General features: G+C 36.9%; 2 protein-coding genes and 1 long non-coding RNA gene across 4 annotated transcripts; 1 reads left to right on the forward strand and 2 right to left on the reverse strand.

The window, feature by feature from the left end:
* Positions 1 to 2,615: 2,615 nt before the first annotated feature.
* LOC120073365 lies at positions 2,616 to 4,902 on the reverse strand. The gene is made up of 3 exons (XR_005480747.1): positions 4,786 to 4,902; positions 3,214 to 4,004; positions 2,616 to 3,100 (listed from the first exon to the last, which is right to left on the reverse strand). It is a non-coding gene; the product is annotated as an uncharacterized LOC120073365 (long non-coding RNA).
* Positions 4,497 to 7,265, forward strand: LOC120073363 (uncharacterized protein At1g65710-like). The gene is made up of 2 exons (XM_039026169.1): positions 4,497 to 6,032; positions 6,142 to 7,265. The coding sequence occupies exons 1-2, from the start codon at positions 4,749 to 4,751 to the stop codon at positions 7,087 to 7,089; spliced, it is 2,232 nt and encodes a 743-aa protein (XP_038882097.1). The 5' UTR covers positions 4,497 to 4,748; the 3' UTR covers positions 7,090 to 7,265.
* A 133-nt stretch (positions 7,266 to 7,398) lies between these two features.
* On the reverse strand, positions 7,399 to 12,146 carry LOC120073364 (WAT1-related protein At3g02690, chloroplastic). 2 transcript variants are annotated; one of them, XM_039026170.1, is made up of 6 exons: positions 11,344 to 12,144; positions 10,015 to 10,137; positions 9,268 to 9,417; positions 8,602 to 8,773; positions 7,953 to 8,013; positions 7,399 to 7,850 (listed from the first exon to the last, which is right to left on the reverse strand). In XM_039026170.1, exons 1-6 carry the CDS (start codon positions 12,022 to 12,024, stop codon positions 7,748 to 7,750), a joined length of 1,290 nt encoding a protein of 429 aa, XP_038882098.1. In that variant the 5' UTR covers positions 12,025 to 12,144; the 3' UTR covers positions 7,399 to 7,747. The 2 variants fall into 2 exon arrangements, 1 of the variants encoding a protein (XP_038882098.1); XR_005480746.1 differs by having other exon boundaries at positions 7,763 to 7,850; positions 8,564 to 8,773; positions 11,344 to 12,146.
* Between the last annotated feature and the right edge of the window lie 10,946 nt (positions 12,147 to 23,092).

Consider the following 23,092-nt stretch of genomic DNA (forward strand, 5'->3'; position numbering starts at 1 on the left):
AGGGGTTGGCATCTCACGTATTCTCGTTCCTTCCTTTCGTTTCAGGTTTGTTCCTTTTATTCTTCATCAGATACAAATGCAATTTTTTTTCCTTCTTTCATTTTTTCCTCTCGCTTGTTGGTCTCAGTCTTGCTTCTTTCTCTAGCTCTTTAGTCTAGCTCTCACTTCTTCCTCTCCTCTCTTCTTCCATAAGCCTTCAAGAATCTCCACACCTTCGAGAGCTTTAATAGGTTATTTTCGATTAACAAACTTAAAACCTACCCCAATAGAATACCTTCAGAGAGTCTCAGATAAAACAACTTAAGCCCTTCTACTTTCGATTCGCTCCAAGAAGTGTCAAAATTGAGTTTCCAACAAGCTAATGAAGAGGGTGTCGGTTTCTCCACACTCAAGAAATCCAGGTATTGGGCGAGGTGACAAACGAATCTAATGCTCTTCTTGTGACTTTTCAATTTTGTAGATGATAACCTGTAGATCAACTCTAGTTATATTTTGACTAAGGAGATTTTTGTAGGATCAAATCTGTCTTATAATGAGAAAGCCTTTGTCCCACTCTTTTGGATTATTTTATTATGGGCCAACCCATCAATTTTGTGGCCAACCACATTTAAAACATTATTTATATATTTACACATCTAATATATTCAAAAAATTTTGAATTGAGAAATTAAAATGGACACAATTAAATTTGAAGAACTAACATTATAATCTAATAAAATAAAATAAAATAATACAAATTATTCTCTCTTACACAAACACACTTAACATTTAATTCTCTCACACTAAATTTAAGATGTCTCTTTCTCACCCAATTTAAAATGTCTCTCTCTCTCTCTCTCACCTACATTAATTCTCTCTCACGCACGCACCCCAATTTATATGCACACACGAATTTAAATATATGAATTGTATTTAAAATATATATATATATATCTCTTATCCTTATTTTCACGATTAAAATACTCTTATTATCCAACTTTTTTCCATATTCTAAATTTGATTCATGGAGTTTAAAAGGTTATATTCTACATTAAGTGTGGCCTAAAATGTCATTTTTTTCATTGCAATTTAAGTTTCATTCTATTTTAATCAAATGTACTCTATATGTTCACCGTTAATTTATTGTTTTGTTATTTTCCTTTTAACAAAAAAAGTCAATCTCTATAAATATTTCTTCATAAAACTTAGAAATATATTCATAATTTTTTTTTTAAGTTGTTATTATTATTTCACTAATTTTGAAAGAAACATCAAATTTGAATGGCTAAATTTAAGATTTTTTTGATAGTACACGACAAAAATTTAAGATTCATGATATTGAATCCAAAATCTAGAAAGGGTTGAATGTATATTATTTATTATTTTTTTTTTTTAAACATAACATGAAGGACAAGAATTCAAACTTCAAACTTTTTTGAAAAAGGTACACATTTGTTATGAAATTTTTTCTAGAACTACGAGAATACTATACTCTAGGTTCACATTATAAACTCACCTTAAATAAATACTAATGGACCACAGTTTATTGTCAGTCGATCCTACTATATGTGGTACACAATATATATATATATAAGTATGAAAAATTATCCATACTCGCGTAGTACTAAATGTTACACCCCCTCCCATAAACCCTTTCTATCCTAGGAGAAGATGTGAAGATACCCGATGCCAACTTTATTATGACACCCAATTGTCAAACCTCATCCCTCTACCTTCACATTATAAACTTAAATACCTGATAAACAGTTGCATTTAATTTCTCAAACAAACTAACCAAAACAGATAAAACAGATGTCAAACTCATACACATAAACCATAACATGATCAACTACGGACTGTGTTCCCGTCTCAAAACTAGTCTAGGTCCCTAATATGTACATGAAGGACAACTGTTAACAACCTAAGTTAACTTCACTTCAACCCTTGAATACTGAGTGGCAGACTCGTAGAATAGCTATCCTCTGGGATCAATTTTCGTTAACATCAGGGTTAAAAATAATTATACTCACGTATAAGAAAACATGTAAGATAGTTAAACCCTAGAACTCAAGCATAAACATTCATTATAAATTCTCTTCACTAAACCTTAGTTGAGAGAGAACCTTTTTGCTCGATCCCTCAACGTCAATCCTTAGCTGATGTAGAATAATCTCAATGCAATCAGCATCAATAGAATTGTACCTACGTGCACGTGGTAATATCCTGAGTACCGTCATACCTTAGATATTAGGGGACCTAGATACCTTCATACCTTCAATATCAAGTTTCCTCAATATAAAATCATAACTCTTCTTTGGAAAAGAAAACTCAATCTTTGAACATCAAGCACTCCAACAAGTTTTAACACATGCTTCATAAACTTTAGAGTTTCAAGAAAAAGTTAAATTATGCGTCTACTCATTGACCTTCATACTAGGCATGTGTTGAAGAAATGCCTTCATACTAGGCATGTGTTGAAGAAATGCTTAAGAAAATTCATGGTTTACTTAGAAAACTCATTGCAAAGCTAGAAGCTCATGTGTCGTACATCATTAAGGAAACATCTTGAAAACTAGCTTAATAGTAAATCATGCATTGAAAACACATAAGAGAAAACATTCATAAACTTTGTCATTCACTGTCTTGGGCTACTTCCTCAAAGGATGATAGACTTTTCCTATTTTTGTTTGCCCTGTAACATCAGTAAATACTTTTGGTAAAAACTATGAGCTCCCTCTTGAGCTTAACTTACATTCTTATGTTTAACATTACCCATAGACAACCTCCATGATTTCCACGTATACAATCGCAAAACATACTCTATTACATAGCATATTACATCACATAACATACTTCAGCGTAACATGATATAAAGATAATTTATCTTGCGCTCAGCTCATAAGTGGCAATGCGCTCACAACACTTACTTAGGCTCTAAGACACGCCCACGATGCTGATGCGTTAAGCACTTGCTAACACTCTCCTTAGCACGCCCGGTCGATGCCCTCCTTCCCTCCCAACCTTCCGCTCACCTTGCGCGCCCACTCCTTAGCCAACGCTTGCGCTCAATCGCGCATAACCTCACTTGTCAACTGCGTGCTTATCCCTCAGATGTAGTTGCCTGCTTATTTACACATCAAATTTCCATATTCAACTTCTGACCTTAATAACTTAAATTCCATATGTTATTTTATAGAATTTCCTTCTTGTTCATAAACATTTTAACTTTGTTACCTTAAAATTTGAGCCTCTGATTCCGAGTAAAGCCCAAAATTTATCAATCTTCTTCGCCTGCCTAAGAAATCCAAAAGCTTGGAACATTTAGATAAATCTTCAAACTTTCAGCTCAAATTCATGAGAAATTCTCTTGGCAACCCTAGATCGTCCTCAATATTGATAAATCTTCAAATTGGCAACAACTTTCCTCAGCACGAGTGAGAATGTCAAACCAAGCTCTCCTACTTGACTTCCCTTTTACATTAAGGCAAGCTTGAGCTGATGACTTAATACGGTAACAACTCAGTCACTAAGTGTACTTAAAGCATTTAAACATGACATCTGGTCCACTAAGCTTGGTAGTTAAACTGAACTCCTCCATCTCATACCAACGCATAGGTTGAAATACCATCACATAGGCTGGTTTGCATCGTATAGTCCCCTCTTTCGGCCGACGCGTCTCCAGCCCTTGTCTCCGACCCTCACAGCGCACTTGCATTGACACTTGTCACATACCAACATCTCCCAAGGCCTCTACCACACTCTTCAATGCCCCTCAAGCGAACACATAGGTTGCACTTTGCGGCCCGCCTAACCCTTGCTTCAACACCCCTCCTTCGCTCTCTCAAACAAGTTTGGCTGCTCGCCTTCTGCATGCCCTAGCCTTCACTAAGTTCTTCATATTCCACAATGCAAGTTTCATACATTTTTCCCTTTATAACTTTGAAAGCATGACATGACAAGTCCATCTCCACGCTTCATACTCTCTTCCGACACTTGGTATGATTTCCTTCGCAACTTCTAACCCCCTTTTATAGACAACATTCATAAAATAAAATTAACCATATATCAATACGTTACTTAAACATACATATATATAAAATAGGATCTTGGGTTTACACTAAAAATATTTTCTTTTTATATCAGTTTAACAATACTTCGACGATTTTACAAATTAGAACCACTAACTAAAATGAGTAATATTTTAATGATTTAGCGATATTCATATTAATGCCCATGCTACTTAACAAAAAGAATCTTAAACATTTCAATGGACAATGAATAAAAGGAGAGAGGGTGGAAAATAAATTTAAAAAATAGAGAGAGAAAGACTATGTATAAATAAATAAATAAGTAAATTAATTAATTAAAGATTTTTTTTTTTGAAACAAGCAAGAGCCAAAATATATATTTATAGAGTTGAGATTGAGAGAGAAAGTTGGGGTTGGTTGTTGTTTATCTAACGGCTCTTATTGTCAGAATTTTTTGCCCTCGTTCTTTCTTTCTTTGTTTCCCTCTCTACAACAAAACTCAAATTTCGAATTCTCTCTCTCTCTCTAAATTTAAATAAAATAAAATAAAATAAAAAAGTTGAAGCATTTTGAAAATGCTTCTTGAACAGTGCGCCACCCGTTAGCCCCCTTTTTTTCTCTTTTATCTCTCTCTTCTTCACTAATCTCACTTTCAAATCTCAAACCCACCAATCTCTTCTCTCTCTCTCTTCCTCACTTCTTTAGAGAATTTCCAGTGTTGGGTCTGCTCAAAAAACTCTAATGGGTGCTTGTTTGAGCAAAAAGAAGAAGACTTTACCTTCAGTGTCTTCTACCACTGTTCCTCCAGCTCCAGATCCCACCTCCTGCAATGGCTGCAAACCCATCATCCCAATGTCTCAGCCTCCTACCATCGATGTGAAACTCAAGACATGCAACGAAACAGGGGAAGGAAATGGTGAAGGGAAAGAGGAAAGGAGTGAGTACCCTGTGAAGAAGGAGGTTTTTGTGATTAAGCACAGGAAGAGCCATGATGGGAGAGACAAAAATGGAGCTTCTCTTCTTCCTCCACCTCAAGAGGTGAATGGACTTGTCTTCTCTGCTGCTACTCCTACTGTGTCTTCTTCTTCTTGTGAAATTTTGGAGTCTGGAGCTGTGGGTGAAAATTTGAAGGTGGGTTTGGTGAGAACTTCGAGCTGTACTAAAGAGGAAGTTGATGCCATTTTGATTCAGTGTGGAAGATTGAGTCGGAGTTCGTCTGCTAAGGGTAATGGAAGAAAGTACTCAGGTTCAAAGAGAAGCTATGATTTTGATCATGGTGACAGAGATGGTGTTAATTCTGGAAATTTTGGTGATGAAGATGAAGATGGGAGGAATCTAAATTCTGTTGAGGTTGATGACGATGGAACTCCGGTGGAGAAATGCCACCACCAAAGGCAGCGTCACCGTCAATCTCCGAGACGCTCTTCCTCTCAAGGAAGGAGGAGGACCCCAAGTAGGGAGAGAGATCAGAACCAACGATCCAGCAGCCGAGAGAGACGTGTCAGTAGGTCGCCTGGTCGACGGTCGGCGGAGCCCTCTGCATCGAATGGTTCGAATTATACTTCCAATGTCAATGGCAATGCCAATAACAGTGGTGTTCTCAATCGGCCTGCGAAAATGGTTTCGGTCCCGGCAACGGTCTCTCACATTGAAATGGACAAGAACAACAATGTCAATGGTGGTTGTGGTGGCAATGAATTGGCGACTGTGACCGCTGTTAAGAGGATCTCGGTTAAAAGAAACGTTGGCGAGGCGACGGCCATGGCGGGTTCAAGGGTTGCTTCATCACCTCGTTCACAGTCTCCTGCAAGAAGCAATGGAAATGTTAAAGCTTCGGAAGAAAATCAGCAGCAGCAGCCATCTCTCAGCCGCAGCTCATCAAGAAAAGCAGAACAATCTCCTTACAGAAGAAACCCATTGGGTGAGATTGATACTAATTCACAACCACACAACAGGATTCAAAACAGAAGCAAAAAGGAAACTGAAGAAGTAATCGCTAAAGACTCCATTAATGGGGTAAACCAGGTACATTTGGAACCTACACACCCTTTTCTTTTATTAGTTCAGTGTCTATATCTCTACAAAACAGCAAATCTTTTAATATCGATTGATACCTTCTAATCTTTTGTCACAGAAGCCAAAAACTGATTCCAAAAGTTGTCACAAAGTAATAGTTTCCCAAGTGAATGGCAGCAAATCTAGCAGCACTGCCACTGCTACCAGAGGCGTTGTGAATATTATCACCTCCACAACACCATTATCAAACACAGAGGTAGTTGTTGTAGAGCACCAGAAACCCCACGGATTGGCAAGGAGCAGATCAGCAAGGCATTCCAGAGAACTGGATATTAATCCAGAAACATTATTGAATCAGAGTCAAACACCATCTTACACCAAAATGTTGCTTCAAGACATTCAGAATTTCCATCAAAAGAATACCAATACCAATACCAACCCTGTTTCTCTTCCAGCTTGTGTAACCAAGGCATGTTCCATTGTTGAAGCAGTTGCTGATCTCAATTCCACTACAAGTTCAAATTTCTCCTGTGCTTTCTCTGAGGATAGAAGCAACCCACCAACACACCAATCCAGCAGAAATGAGTATAGTGTTCCTTACAGTGGCAATCTGAAGGGCACCGCCGAAATCAGAGACCCTTTTGTTGAATCAGAAGTTGCCATGGACGACGATATTCTGGAACCAAGCTTTCATAAATACGTAACAGTGAGACGGGGTGGCCCTGTGGTTGCTGCTGGAGGGGGAGATACAGATGATCAGGAATCCTCCGGTAGCAACAGTTTTGTGAGCAGTGTTCAACAGCATCATAGGGGCATTTCAACTGCCTCATGGGAACCCAACTCTGCTGATTCAACTGACTCCTGGACATCAAGACAGAACACAAAAGATGGCTCTGGTAGCAGTTTGCAATCAAAACCAGGGCTTGACAGAGACGATAACAGACGGCGAACTGCTGAAAGACGGAGAGACTCCGATTCGCAAAGAACTGGCATTGGCCGTGGTAGACTTGGCAATGCCGGTAAAGTTCTTCATACAATTCCTGTTGCAGCCACTGGTTCCACCTGATTCGAATTGTATAGATCTCTCTCTCCTTTCCCATTTGCCTGTTTTTTTTTTTTTTTTTTTTGCCTTTTTCCATTCTTCTTTTCATGCTGTGAAAAGCAGAGTTTTACTTCTGCATTTGTATTCAGTTGCAAACTTGCAACCATTTCTCCTGTTCCTATATTATCTTTACTCATTATTCTTCCACTCATTATTAGTGTGCAAATTGTTACAGCAAAATGGTGACTCTCCTTCATTAGGCTGTAGGGTCTTGTTAATATAACCATAAATGATGAACTTATTATGTCAAGGTTATGCAGCAAGAAAAAGATATACCTATAAAATTATATTACAAATGTCATAATTACATAATTTGAATACATTTAATGTACTATAATTACAAATGCTACAAATACAAATGATCTTTGCCCGAGTTCAAATCAAAACTAACAAGACGAGTTGTCTTGTGGGACATCCTGACAGGCAGCTTCCAATTGGTTTTTTTCTTCCCCCATAAGATGTCCATTATCATACATCATCGCTCAAGTGTGTTGGCTACGCACAAGATTGATCAGCTGGATATGTACAATATCAGTTTAGTATTATGTAAAACTGGGCCATGTCCGAAAACAAACGGTAACCTTTGTTTTGAATGTTGAAAGCGTGAACAGATATTGTGCTCTCATTCCAAAGTATTGCCATAGTTGACCACGTATATAGCAACCACAGTAACAACGGCTCCAACCAGTTGAATAGGTGAAAAGGTCTCTCCCAAATATAGAAACCTGACATAAACGAACAGAGGAAACATTGAAGCGTCTGCAAAGTAGATATATCACTCATTCTATTTGTCCCCTGTTGAAAAATAGCGTGTAGAAGAACCTTACCCAAAAGCTGAAGCAAACATTGGAGTGAGAAAGGTGAGAGAGCTAAGCTTTGTCAAACTACCTATTAGTAGAAAATCATCCACAATGGAGAATTAGCACAAGAAAGAAAAAAAATAATAAAAAGATCGATATTAAGTAACAAACCATGGATGTCTATAAAGTATCAAGGGGCAATAAACATTTGATCACACAGCATATCAGAAAACCAGTGAACTTTGAAGCTAACTGGATTTCAAAATGCCTATTAATCCGGCACAGTGAGACCTATAAAGTGATGTTATCTTTATGTCTTTGATCATACTAATGAAATTCAAAACTCTAAAAAATTAAATTAATGTAATTGCATCAACAACTTATACTCAATTTCAAAAAGATCATATTTCATAAAGTTTATTATTGTGTGCATGTAAGTATCTTAGCTAAAAAGTTTATTACTTTGTTTTTTATTTTATTTTCCGTGGTTGTACCTTTACATGGTCTTTTACTACGTTTTACATGGAATCGAACATCTACTGTAGCTATCAACCAAAGTGTGAAGTCACGTGTAACAATAGAAATAATAATAAAGGAGCAACAAGATAAAAAAATTTGAACGTCAAAGCAAAACGTGCCTTACAAGCTAGAATGCTAGGAAGGAAAAGTGTGAAACCTTTTGTTGCACTATAGAAGAATGAACCATAGCTAACAGCACTTCCAAAAATGGATGCATAAAGAAGTGCTAGTATATCATTTGTTGTAAAATCTTTAAGACTCCCACTGACTGCAGGATCATGATTAAGAATACAGATCATCAAAAGCGGGAGACCACCAATCACCATGTGCTGCAACATAAAAAAAATCACGTTTATTTAGTTCCTTGCTTTATTTCCTTCAATTCAGTAGACTACGGCCTTATATAAGGCATCCTTCAAGTTTCATGACTTCCAATAAGGAATTCCATTGAAGTTTGATGGTTCCAGTCTTTAATTGCCTGCATGCTATACTGACAAGTGACAACTCTTCCTTAGAATTAGAAATTAGGAAAGGTACAAAGTAGCGCTACCACGTATTAAACTCATAACTGAACTCTCTTCTGATCTATCAAAATCAGAACATGCATGATGGGTTAATTGGGAGAAGGAAGCAGGAAATTTCTCATGAAACTATGAACATGTACTGAAGGTAGATCGACAACTATTTTTCTTCAATCATGTCGTCAAATACAGTTTTAATAAGGATGAAAAAAAGAGTTCACTAAAATAATTTGTATAACAAAAGGCATAAGAAAGAACAGTGATGTAATTTCATAAGAGAACGCTTCAAAAGTTGATCCTACCCATCCAGTTGCCATAATGGGATCAGAATACTTGGAAACCCAGCGGACCATGACAGTACCTACTGCCATGCTCTGTGCAGCTAGAAACATCCACCACTCTCCACTTCCCCACAGTGAAAAGCTATTTGCATCAAAAGTAAGTGAAGGAACCTGTCAAACCCACCGCCATATCAACAGAAGCTATCCTTTGATAAAATGCAGATAGATTAGTCATTTTATAATTCTTGAACGATCATACTAACATACTGTTCAAAAGAATATAAAGACATTCAGACACACTGCATACGATAGACAATTATTCTATTGTGGATGAGAAAGCAAAAATGCTTTGTTTAAAAGAGGCCAGGAAGCCTAGCTGGCATTCATAAGATGGTTAAATCAGGGTTTACAAAAAATATGAATCGTGAGATTGAAATACTAAAAGATTTAATCAGATCTCAGTTCTAAATATGCAGAAGTGTATGCAGCAGTTCTTGAAATTCAGTATAAATTTTATATTTAGAACCTCTCTGCATTATGAGAGCAGATATTATAAAATTAAGGTTTTCATTTCCAAAAACAATTGGGTCTCATCACCCCAAAAGCCCCCCCAAACCCACTACAAATTACATAAGTCAAGTTTGTTAACAGTCACACTTTGTTAGTCTCATTATTTGTGCACATCTCCATTCAGTTATATACGCAACTGTAAGGCAGTAACAATAACACAAGGGTCCCCAACTATACCGAAAGGGGAAAAAGGAATACCTCAAGAAGTAAAAGTCCTAAAACACCAAGTACTAGTCCAGCGGCTCCAACTAAACCGATGGACTCACCAAATAAGAAAGCTGCAAGCACTGCCACGGTTAATGGTTGAGAATCGATTATTACCTGTAATCAAGATGTCGGTACAGAAAATGTAAATGATATAGATATAATTTCCACATGATATTTGAATAAGTATAGAGATGTAGAGAGAAAAGTGGCAACTGTTTTTTTTTTTTTTTTTTCCCTTGAGAACTCCAAGTAGAGAAATAGGGGTGGGATGCTATTTGGCATTGGCACCTATAAATATCGATGGAAGGCTATCCCAACAAGCTTGTCCACATTTATCAACTTTGTCACCCTTCCAATGGGAGATCAGACTTGTAAAATACAATTACAAACAACTTGGAGCATACTTGAAGTCTATCTTGAGAATGTTCTAAAATTCCCAAGGAATTTTTTGTCAATCCATGCAGCCCTAGTGTTGTCAATCTACCCAAATCTTTCCTCAGCTTCTTCAAATGGTGTCTCTCTCTTCTCCCCCAAAATTGGTTGCCAGTCCACACCCTCAGGTAACTGGTAAGAACCTACTCCCTTAATCTCTAGAGTATAATTTTTTTAAAAAAAAACAGATTATTTCCTTCCGTATGCCATTTCCATCTCAATATTCAACTTCAACCTTCATCCTATATCAATTCACAACTCAAAATTTCTTCTTCCTTTCAATCAAAATACAGTGGAAAAGAGCTGAATTTTCATTTCTATTCTTCAACCATAGCAACCTACTTTACTAAATAACGGGTTTTAGCGATATGTGGGATGGAAAGGAAATATTGACTATTACTAAAGTACTTTCAAATATGTGTTTAGCATTGATTTTAGTGTGTACTCCAAAAAGAATAATAATAAAATAAATATTACATTGATTTTAGTGAAACTTCATGGGCATCAAAGAAATAACATGTGGTGGCCTCGTCAATAATTGAACTCAGCTTAAGGAAATTACTCGATACGTTTCTAATAGTATGAACCATCCACTTTAGGATACACGGGTTAATTATATATGAATTCTACGTTGTATGTCCATGTAAATCTTTGTATCTTCTTCAAAGATCAAAAGGAATACAATCGTCAAGCATTCTCCAATCAAGTAAGCAAAGGAAATAAACAAGAAGCTAAACCAAATAATTTTCTTGTCTCCAGTTGTGTTCTTGATTTTCTTTTAAAAGAAAAGGCACATACATACACCAATTAGCAGTTTCATAAAAATCTGCAACGAAGTAAGAAGACATCTAAGTAACGAAGCAAAAGATGCAAAAAAATGAAACATACACTGCCCAACCCTGCGGATGTCCTCTGCAAGCCTTGAGCAAGAAATCCCTGAAAGAATGTAGCGTCGACTAGAGCAAAGAGAATGATGGAAATCCAAGCAGAAAAACCAGAAGGAAAGGGGCGGCCACGGAAAGCAGCAAAAGCAATCAAGAGGAAACCGGCAGGTATAAGGCGAAAGGCGGAAACGAAAAAAGGACCAGACCTTGGAAGCACCTCCTTCATGGCCACCATAGCCGTACCCCAAAAGAAAAACGGCGAAACCAACACCGCGAACTCCCAGGCTTTCTCCAAGACTGCCACAGAACCATCACCATCAAACTCGGAAGAAACCCCTGATTCAACTGAAGATGGAGGATCTTCACCAGTCGAGGAAATCACACACTCCACATCCTGGGCAGTCCCGACGCAATCGATGGACTCTGTCAAATCCAATTCCGTATCTGCGCCACTTCTGGTGCAATTCGCCACTGGAATTGCAACATAATCGAAACGAAACCGGGCATTCTCACCGTACCTTGTGAAACCTAAGTGAAAGGGGTGTCGTCGCCGGAGGATTGGGGCGGCGGAGGAAATGTGTGGTGTAAGAATTTGTCTGGTGAAACTGAAATGAAGAAGAGGGCGAGAGTTGGATGGAGAAGTGGAAGTGGGTGTAGGAGTGGCAGTGGCTAAACAGCCCGCCATTGTTGTTGTCTTTGGCTCTGCTAAGATTCCTTCGGTTGAAGAAGGAAACTATCAGGCGCCGATGAGGACTAACATCCCGCCATAATTCTCTTTCTTATCGTTTTGTCACATCCACATATCCCCATTAATCATCTGATTAGTTTTCATAACTAGCTCTCTAAACTCATGTTGTAGAGATAATTTGTAGGGAAATTTTCCCTGGTCCGACATATGGATGACTCGAAAATTAGTTAAAAAAATAAGAAATATCCCAATTTTTAGAAAAATGTCTGAACGATCACTTCAAATTGAGATGAAATTACAAAAATATACTCGCACAAATGCATAATCAATCCCGCTCTCGCTCTCGCTCCTACTCTTGCATGCGAAAAAGACCTATTTTTCTTTCCCTTCTCGCCGGTCTCGCTCTTCCATTCTTCACCGGTTTCGCTCTTCCTTTCCTCACACAGTCTTGCCAGGCGCCTGACATCAACAATCACTCTTCTCAGAGCTACTTGTGTGAACTCACTCTGCCGAAGAGAAGAAGATACAACGGAAAAGAAGTTGGAGAAGAAGAAGATGCATGGAAAGAAGTAGGAGAAGAAGTCCGGAGAAAGGAAGAGGAAAAAGAAAAAGAAAAAAAGGAAAAAAAATGGAGAAAAAAAAAAGAAAGCAAAGGCAATGTTGTAATTTTACATGATCATGACATCATCAAAGGTTCATTTGACATTTTTTTTCAAAATTTGGCTCATTTGACATTTTGAGCCTTTAAAATGGGTCTTTTGGTAATTATTTCAATTATCAGTGTCGCTTCTCTGGTACGAAATGAGTCACTTCGAAAAGGTTCATTGCTCTGGCCCAGAATAGATTAATCCGACATGGGCTACATGAGCCCCCGGTAGTTTACCGGATAAATTGATAAGTCGGGCATTCCCGACCCACCAAGCGAAATCGGTGGTTTCTTGGTCACGACTAGCTAAAGCTAAAGTTTCATTAAAGAGCGTTTCCACGGGGTAGAACCTACTAATAGATTTCTATCTATTTCTATCACTGATAGACTTCTAACAATCTTTATTAAAGAATATTAAAATTTTGCTATTTTGTGTAAGTAGTTTGCCTTATTTTTCTATTTTTGAAAATTTCCTAATTTGTAAACACAACAATAGATACATAGCAGAAAATTGTCAGAAATAACCTTTTTAAGTTTTCACATTATAAAACAGTATTCTTTTTGAAAACTTCTTAGAATAGTTTTTCTCGATTCATCTTGCCCGAGATCGGCTAATGAGATTTAGTTTAAAAAGTAACTTTTTCTAACTTATCTATGGTTTTGGGCCTTCTCGTACATTTTGATGGACTACACACTACTGCTAATTTTGTATGTAATCTTCCCAAATCTTACACCAAAATTTAAATATTTTCAAATTTTCTCTAAATTCGTTTATCTTGACTAAATATTATATCAAATTATTAGGTAAAATTTCAAAATTTTAGTATAATTTATGTTTTTCACAATTGTATGAATTTCCAAAATTCCAGATAGGTTTTCCAAATACCCAAATAAATTTTCCAAATTGATTCAAGATGATTGCAATGTCATTTTAAAATTTCAGGAAAGATCAAATTTTGCAAAAAATTGGATAATATTTGGGATACATATTGTCTCGGTGTTAATCATGCCAGAGATTCCACCAAGAAAGCTCAAATATATTGACTTTCAGTGTTAATTATGCCCTGGTTTAACCAAGAAAGCCAAATATACAGAATCTTGGTATTATTTTTCCGAGGATTAACATCGAAATCCACATAATTACATGAATTTTTAAATTGATTTACTGATTATCTAAATAATTTATCAATTATCTTTTCAAATTTCTCCAAATTGTGTAATATTTGGTAGTGTGATTTTTTTTTTTAAAATTTTGGTTAGATTTGGGAATATTACATAACATTTGGAAAAATTAGCAAATCTCAACATATAATTTTGGTGAGATGTACCAAGAAGGCCCGAAACAAGTTAGAAAAAGTTTTTTTTTTTTTTTTTTAAACAAAATGTCGGTAGCCAATCTTGGGCGACATAGACGGAGAAAAACTATTCCGACAAGTTTTCAAAAAATGTGCTAGTTTCGTAGTGTAAAAACTTAAACGTGTTATTTCTAACCATTTTCCATAAATAACATATCTTCTCTAATTTCTCCTTCTTATTCTAATTGTTCATTTTATTCTTCCAGTTCTTTTGCTCCCATTTTAAAACCTTCCTAATTCGTTTTGGCCCCATTTGGTAATTATTTTGTTTTTTGTTTTTGTTTTTGAAAATTAAGCGTATAGGTACTACTTCCACCTTTAAATTTCTTCTTTTGTTTTCTACTTTTCACCAATGATTTAGAAAACCAAGCCAAATTTTGAGAATTAAAAAAACTAGCTTTCAAAAAGTTATTTTTGTTTTTGGAATTTGGCTAAGATTTCAACCATTGTACTTGAAAATGATACAAATCATTGTAAGAAATGTGGATGAAATAAGCTTAATTTTCAAAAATAAAAACAAAAAATCAAATAGTTACTAAATGGAGCCTTAATTTTGAGCTTAATATTATTTTTTATGTCTCTCCTTTCTCGACGAATGTGGTGTTATGCACTTAGACTCCCAACAACAAATTTGTGACGATGAAGAGAGTTGAAGATTGAAGTTGGCTGGGAATTAATACGTCCTTTGGACTTCCCTTTTCTCTATTTTCCTTCCTTTGTATTATTTTCCAATGAATACTTGAATGTTGCAGTCCTATTGCTTTATACAAGTTTGCCCTAATTCTTACAATAGTAATTATACAAAAGAATAAGAATATTACAAGTGGCACAATATGATTGGTGAGTGGTAAACAAATTTTAACTACCTTGGTGAGTCATCCCTTCTTCCTCCACCTTGGCTTTTCCTTTTCCATTTCTAATTTCTTCTCTAACATCCCCCCTCAAACTAGAGGGTACTTCAAGTACTCCTAGTTTGGCTCGTAATGTATAGAAATATGTGTTGTTGAGAGGCTTTGTGAGTCAGTTAGCAAGTTGGCCGGTCAATGGTACATAGCAAATATTGATGTGTGCTTTGAGAACATGGTCTCTGATGAAGTGAAGATCAATCTCGATATGTTTGGTTCGAGAATGAAACACCGGATTTACAGCTAAGACTCTTGCTCCTAGGTTGTCGCACATATAGTTGGTCTAGTGTTGGACTGTAATCCCATCTCACCTAATAGTTGTTGAAGCCAGAGGACTTCTGAGGTGGCATGAGCAAGTGCTCTATATTTTGATTTGGTGCTCGACCTTGCTACCATCGCTTGCTTCCTCGAGGACCAAGAGACGATGTTATTTTCCACAAAAGTACAGTAGGCTGGCACTGATTTTCTGTCATCAAGGTTAGAGGCCCAGTCGGCATCCAAGTAGGCAGAGATGTGTAGGTTCGGGCTCAGTTGAAAGTATATTCCATAGTGTTTGGTGCCACTGATATATCGAAGTACCCTTTTTGCCGCTTGCCAATGGATATCAGTTGGGGATTGAAGAAACTGACTGAGTTGATTGACAACATACGTGATGTCCGACCTTGTGTGCGTTAAGTATTGAAGGGCTCCTATAGTAATTCGATATATAAACGGTTCAGACAGAGGTTGGCCAACAGCTTTGTACAGTTTGCTTCCTTGGATTGTTGGCGAGAGTACTGGTTTCACATAAGACACATTAAGCTTTTGTAGTAAATCATCAACATATTTTGAATGATTTATTAGAAGGCCAGATTCAAGATAGTGTACTTGAATTCCCAGAAAATATCAAAGTTGGACGAGGTCTTTAAGTGCAAAATGTATGTCCAGTGTTTGTATGAGATTTCAGTAAGTTTAGTATTGTTACTTGTGACTATGACATTGTCCACATAGACAAGAAGATATATTATCGAGCCTTCTTGCAATAGATGAATAGAGAGCTGTCGGATCTTGATTGATAGAATCCCCACTGTTTGAGAACGGAGCCGAGGGCAATATTTCAAGCTCGTGGTGCTTGTTTTAGACCATATATTGCCTTGTCCAACTTGAAAATATGCTTTGGATATTGAGTGCTTACATATCCTTGTGGTTGGCTCACATACACTTCCTCAGTTAGTCATCCATTTAAGAATGCATTATTGAAATCAAGTTGCCTCAGCATCCAACCGTGTGTTACAACAGCACTGATGACTACTTGGATCGTTGAGGACTTCACCACATGGTTGAATGTTTTAAAGAAATCGACTCCATGATGTTGATGAAAGCCCTTGGCTACCAGTCGGGCCTTATACCTTTGTATTGTGCCATCCATATTCCTCTTGAGGCGAAATATCCATTTGTTCCAAACAACATTCTGAGATGGAGATGGAAGAACTAGTGTCCATGTCTTATTTCTCATCAGTGCCATGTATTCTTCATCCATCGCCTTTTTCCATTGAGGGGTCGCAAGTGCTATATTGATTCTGGTGGGCTCTGTTTGAAACCAATCAGTTGCTTCGCTTTGTTTAACTAAGCCTTTGGTTTTAAAGATGCCAGCTTTTGCTCGAGTGATCATAGATGAGTCCGAAGCAGGTGGGGGTGGATGGTGATGGTTGGCTGTGATGGAGCTTGCAAGGTTGAGTAGAGTGAGGATGTAATATATGAGGCAAGGTTTGAAACTAATATGGTCTTCAAGAATGTTTGAGGCAAGGTCTCGGATGGGTGTTGGTGTGATGCATATGTGTTCTGAGGATGTTTGGTTTGTGAAGTGTAAGGTTTAGTCTGGTTGATAGGATGTTTGTGTCTTGAGGGAGAGACGGTGATTGAGGTAGAGTATTGAGGAATTGTTTGAAGACTCGAATTAAATCCTATTGATTCATTGAGGTGTGTAGGTGTGAGTGGGGTTGTTGCCTGGACGATCGTGTTGGACGACGGACTGTCCACGATCGATGGACTCGCTACGATTGTCTTGACTTTGGTCTACACAATTGGTTTACACGATGAGGACTGGGCGATCATTTTGTCTTTTTCCTGTGCGATCATTCTATACGATAAGTTCTGAACGATCATGTTGTCTTTTGGCTGGGCAATCGTTCTAAACGATGGAGACTGAACGATTGTATTGTCTGGCATCTGGGCGATCGTTCTACACGATGGGAATTGAACGATCATATCGTCTGACATCTGGGCGATTGTTCTACACGATGGGAACTGAACAATCGTATTGTCTATCGTTTGAACGATCGTGCTAAACGATGGGGTCTGAGTGATCGCATTGTCTGTCATCTGTGCGATCATTCTCTACGATTGTGTTGTCTCAGTGATCGTGGTTTCTCTTGTAAGGTTTATCGTCTGGGCAATCGGACTAAATGATGGTTGTTTAGCGATCGTTGGTCCGGTCGTCTGGATGATCGTGGTGCACGATTGATTTGCAAATGGAAATTCCTTTTTATCAAACTTTACATGTCTGCTTGTATAGATCCTGCCTGATGGACTGAGGCATCTATACCCTTTGTGATACGAGCGGGGACCAATATACACACATTTCTCCAAGGGTAATTAGAATTTTTTACTATGATAAGGCCGTAGGTATAGGTAGCAGGCACACCCGAAGGTCCTAAGATTAATAAAATCAAGGTTAGAACCAAATAAAATGGCAGCAGGTGATTTACCATGCAAGACTGAGGTAGGCATGCCATTAATGAGATAAGCAGCAGTGGAGAATGCCTCCCACCAAAAGTTTAAGGGCATGGATGCCTGTGCAAGCAACATGAGCCCTGTTTCTATGATGTGTTGATGCTTGCGCTCGGCCTTGCCATTTTGTGCTAAGGTGTACGGACAGGACTTTCGAACTGAAACTCCTTTAGACTGATAGAGATGGTGTATTTTGTCATATTCTTTCCCATTATCTGACTGTAATTTCTTTATTCCGGTGTTGAATTGAGTTTGTATTAGTTGTATAAAGTGTTGGAATGCTGACAGTATTTCACTTTTCTGTTTCAGAGGATATAGCCACACATATCTGTTGTGATCGTCTAAGAATGAAATATAATATCTGTATCTATCAGTAGATTCAATAGGAGCAGACCCCCATACATTAGTATGTATTAATACAAGCATGTTAGAAGCACAAGACTGAGAATTAGGAAATGGTAAGGTAGATAACTTTCCCAATTGACAAGATTGACAAAACTCATTTCCTTCATTTGATTTAACAGGAACACATATTCTAAGGTTTTTACGGATGGATATCTTAGTCTCCTATGCCAAACAGCTCTTGATTCAACTACATTGATCCTAACTCTTGATAGAATTAAGACGGTTGACTTGTTATTTTTGTACTGAGCTGATCCTCGGCCCTCTGTAGTCTCATGTATCACTCTAGCCCCTTGAAGTCTGTATAGCCCTCGGTCAAGCTCCCCTTTCAATAATGTTCTGCTCGTAACTTTGTCCTTAATGACACAACAGTCAGTGTGAAATTCAATAACCATAACATTATCATGGGCTAACTTTGATATACGAATGAGATTTTTGGCTATGTTAGGCACACACAAGACATCATGCAAGATAAATTCATTCCTTCCATCAGACAAGTAAGATTGACTAGGGTGAGATATGTGTAGTTGTTCACCATTACCTACAGTTACCAATTCATTACCTCTATATTCGATTCAATTATTGATGTTGTTGTAGTCTGGAGTGACATGGTTGGTAGCCCCACTGTCTATGTACCAATTTGAATCTGTTACTGTTTCTGGTGTGGCCATGAAGGGGTTGGAGGGCTGAGCTGCCGTGAACAGGGAAGTAGTATTATTGTTGGGGTCGACTGACCCTTGGTTTCCTCTGCCTTATCCAGTACTCTGTGAACATTCTTTGTCATAATGATGATAACATACTAGGGCTGAGTGGCTGTACTTCCCACAACTTGACCTGTTGGTCTATTTGAGTTATTGTTGTGACCTCTTCCTCGACCATGACTACCTCATTGTCCATTAAATGGATTGTGATTGTTGTTACTGCCTTTGGAGCTGTTCCCCTGCCGTCAACTTCCATTGTATGAAGAATTAAAGTGTGGTTTACTACCATTTGAATACCTGCTGAATGCTACATTGACAGATGGTTATTGTGCAAAAGAACTATGTATTTTGATAGAGTTTTGATGCTACAGTCGTTTTTCATAAGATAGTAACTCAGATTGCATATCTAACCATGATTAACCTGGTTTACCTTGGATGCCTACTACCACCGGGTTGTATTCTTCATCTAAACTGAGAAAGACTTGTGAGATGAGGGCTCTTATCGACACAGGGCTACTGGCTTGTGCAAGATTGTCGGAGTGCAGCTTCATCAATTTGAGGTACTCACTCATTTTTTGGCCTCATTTTCTTGTTTGTTGGAAAAGTTGTCTTAAGTAATCTTCAGCTCTTGATTGAACTCCGAAAAGCTCCTGAATAGCCTACCACAATTCCTTGGCAGTTTCAAATCCCATGAGTTGGACAACCACATCTGGTGCTATCGAGTTGTAAAGCCATCCCAGCAAGAGTTGGTCAACTGCAAGCCAAGCTTTATATTGCGGGTTGAGTGATCATTCCTCCAATGAACTCACTTTGTCATCACTGGCCACTTGAGAACTTGAAGTTGTTTCAGAGGTGGTTGGAATAAACATTGGTGGGTAGGGTATCTGACCGGAGAGATGACCTTCGAGCTTGTAGCTCTGGAGGATCGGCAACAAAAGGGTCTTCTGTAGCATGAAATTCCCTCGTTTAAGCTTTGTGGTGGTGAGTTGATTGAGAGGCGTTGTGGTGAACTTGACTGGTCCGATGGAGGAGTTGTTTCCGGTGAAGGTGGCGTTAGCCATTTTTGGCTCTGATACCAAGTTGAAGATCGAAGTTGGCTGGGAATTAATACGTCATTTGGACTTCCCTTTTCTCTATTTTCCTTCCTTTGTATTATATTTCCAATGAATACTTGAATGCTACAACCCTATTTCTTTATACAAGTTTGTCCTAATTCTTACAATAGTAATGATACAAAAGAATAAGAATATTACAAGTGGCACAATATGATTGGTGAGCGGTAAACAAATTTTAACTACCTTGGTGAGTCATCACTTCTTCCTCCACCTTGGCTTTTTATTTTCCATTTCTAATTTCTTCTCTAACAAAGAGTAACTAAGTACGAAGTTGAGCAAAAGAATCATTTAATCTCATCATAAAACACATTACATAGTTTGGTAGAAGGGCAACAAATTTAATACACCTCCACAAGAACATTTGGCACACGTACAAGAAGGTCAATAAGAAGAAAATTCATTCCATTAAGTTTTCATTAGAGTACAATAAGTAGTGATAGACTGTTGTTCTTGCAAAAAATTAGAGAGATCATGGTGTAATTGGGAGATTTGAGGTCGATGTTGCCTTTGATAAAAGTAGAGAACATTGGCTGAGATCTCTTTGAAAATGGAGTTCAAAATCCAAGCGATAATGGTGTGATTACAAATGATCCAATGATGAAATTTAGAAGAATTGATCGCAGGTTTCGAAACTGAATCATGTCTAGGATGATGAGATATGTCTCTTATTAGTTAGGGTAAGTGGAAGAACATGTTGGATATAGAATATGCCCTAGGATACATGTGTCACTGGTTTTAGTGCAAGTGGGAGATTTCTAAAACCTCGTAGTTAATTAGTTATTTATATAATTATTTAATTTAATTATTAAATATGCAATATTAAATTATCTATAATAATAATAATCCAAGGTTAATAGATGTAATCTTGAACAATATGTGGTTAACATACAACAGATCATGTTCAAGTAATAACCTAGAGGATCTATAGTTTATGAATAAGATTGGATGTGTCTTATCTTGTGATACTATGGATATGATCCACTTTGTAATGGTTATAAATGGTTTGATCCAAGTCATTCATGTGGTGACATGTAAGTGAAGGTATCCTATACAAAGAATTTGTATAAGTTGAAGACGAAATTGAAATGCACACATATTATGTGTTATTTGCCTTAGATTTAGGATTGTTTTGAATATGTTTTTATCATATTTAACGTGTTTGCTAGTGATTTCCAAGATTTATGATCGAGAAGTGAATTATACTCAAAATAAGCCAAAAAGAACTAAATTAGGCTTAAAGGAGTCAAAATCAAGTAATGGACCAAAGGGAGTGAAGACAAGAGAGGAGAAATGCTAAGAAACGAAAGGGTAGGAGAGCGTTGCAACGTTACGACGTAAAATGATGATAAATGCCAGAAGGCAATAGCTGCACTTGAGGAGATAATGTTGCAACTATGTCAAAGCGTAGTGACACTGGCTTTCCTTATTTGAAAAATCTGATAGTTTTGGCAAGGATTTTGTTCCAAATCTTTGATCCTTTAATTAATTTGACGTCCTAAAAATATTGAGGGGACGATTCTGACTTAAGGAGAAGAGATTAAAACCTAATTTTGAGACCAAAAAAAGAGAGTTCTTGCCCAAGAGTAGAGAATGAAGACCGATTGTGGAGACCATTCAACTTTTTGATGTGCTAACGAAGAGAAAAATTGCGATTTCTACCAAAGAAGGAGCACCCCGAATGAGGTTTTCTCTGATTCTTTATCTTTCTCTATTCGAATGCTATCAATTTTGTATGAGAATATATTTTTGAGAACCATGAATGGTTAGACTCTTTGTTTTAGGGTGTTGTTGGATTTATATACGAACTTGAATTAATACTTAGGAATTTTATGGAATTGCATATATTCTAATGTTATTTTTTTAATTTATATTGATTGGCCATCAATGAATACTAGATTGAATGTTCAATTCAGTAGATTGCACGTTTAATCGGACTTGTTACATTTAATTATTATTAACCTATCACGTACGTAGTTAGGAGAGTAGCAAAAGTTAATGAATACAATGTTTAATGCCATAGGTTTTAATTTGGTATCACGATGGTAGTTATCATTTAGGATCACATAAGAAAGAATTATTTTCGAGAGACAATAATTCGGAATTTAGTTTATAGACTTAGATAAATGATCTTGCTTAATTCCATAATTGACCAAATTAGTGTTCAATGAAGTATGTAACGAAAACCGACACTCTAAACACTCTTTAATTCTGAAATTACATTTGTTTGTCTTGTTTCATTGCAATTCAATCAAAGCATCACTCAATTTGACTTGCCAATTTCCTAGATAAAATCAATACGGTTCTAAATAGATAAGCAAAAACTATTTGTTTGATCTAGGAGGACGATACTTGGCCTCCTAAGACATTTTAATATATTATAAATTGATTGCATTCGCTTGTGTGTAATCATCCACATCATCATCGCCCAATTTTGTTCCAAATAATTTAATTGTATTCACTAAATTGTTGTAGTGGTAGCGTGGGTGGAACATAGGAAGTCCTTGAATTTCTCAATTAAACGGTTTACAGCTCGAACTAAGTGGGGGGAGGGGTTTGAAGTTGATTTGATTGCAATAAAATGTAAATAACATTAAATAAAGACACAAATCAAAGGTTTAACAAATTATATGAGAAAACCTAGCTTAAGTTGCAATGAAATTTTCCATATTCAAAATATTTGATCATTGAATTTCCATTACCAAATTAATTAATTGCTTACACCTAATCAATTCAATTAGAAAAGCTAATTAAATTTTCCTAAACAACTCACTAGTTTAATTTGAAAAGATGAAAAACATGCATATTCAAATTGTCCTAATTGCATTAAGATCTAGGGAATATTAAGTGAAATACTCAACTTTGAAGTGCCTACTTAAATATCCGTTTGGTTTAATTCTAAGTTGGTCAGAATGATACTCATCTAATTTGATTCGCAAGCTAACCTAATCTATCCCTTCTTGGGATTAACATACAATCAAGTGTCACGAATCAAATGTTCATCAAAGCAATTATCATAAAATCCTCAAGTGTAAGATGATACAATCAAAATCTAAATAGATCAGAATTGGACAATAGTACAATATGGAATTCAGTTCAAAATCTCACAAATACATGAAAATTGGGAAAACTCCTAAAAACCCAAGTTAGAAACGATTACCTTAGCCCATAATAT

This window comes from Benincasa hispida, chromosome 3, assembly GCF_009727055.1.
Source record: "Benincasa hispida cultivar B227 chromosome 3, ASM972705v1, whole genome shotgun sequence".
Lineage (NCBI taxonomy): Eukaryota > Viridiplantae > Streptophyta > Magnoliopsida > Cucurbitales > Cucurbitaceae > Benincasa > Benincasa hispida.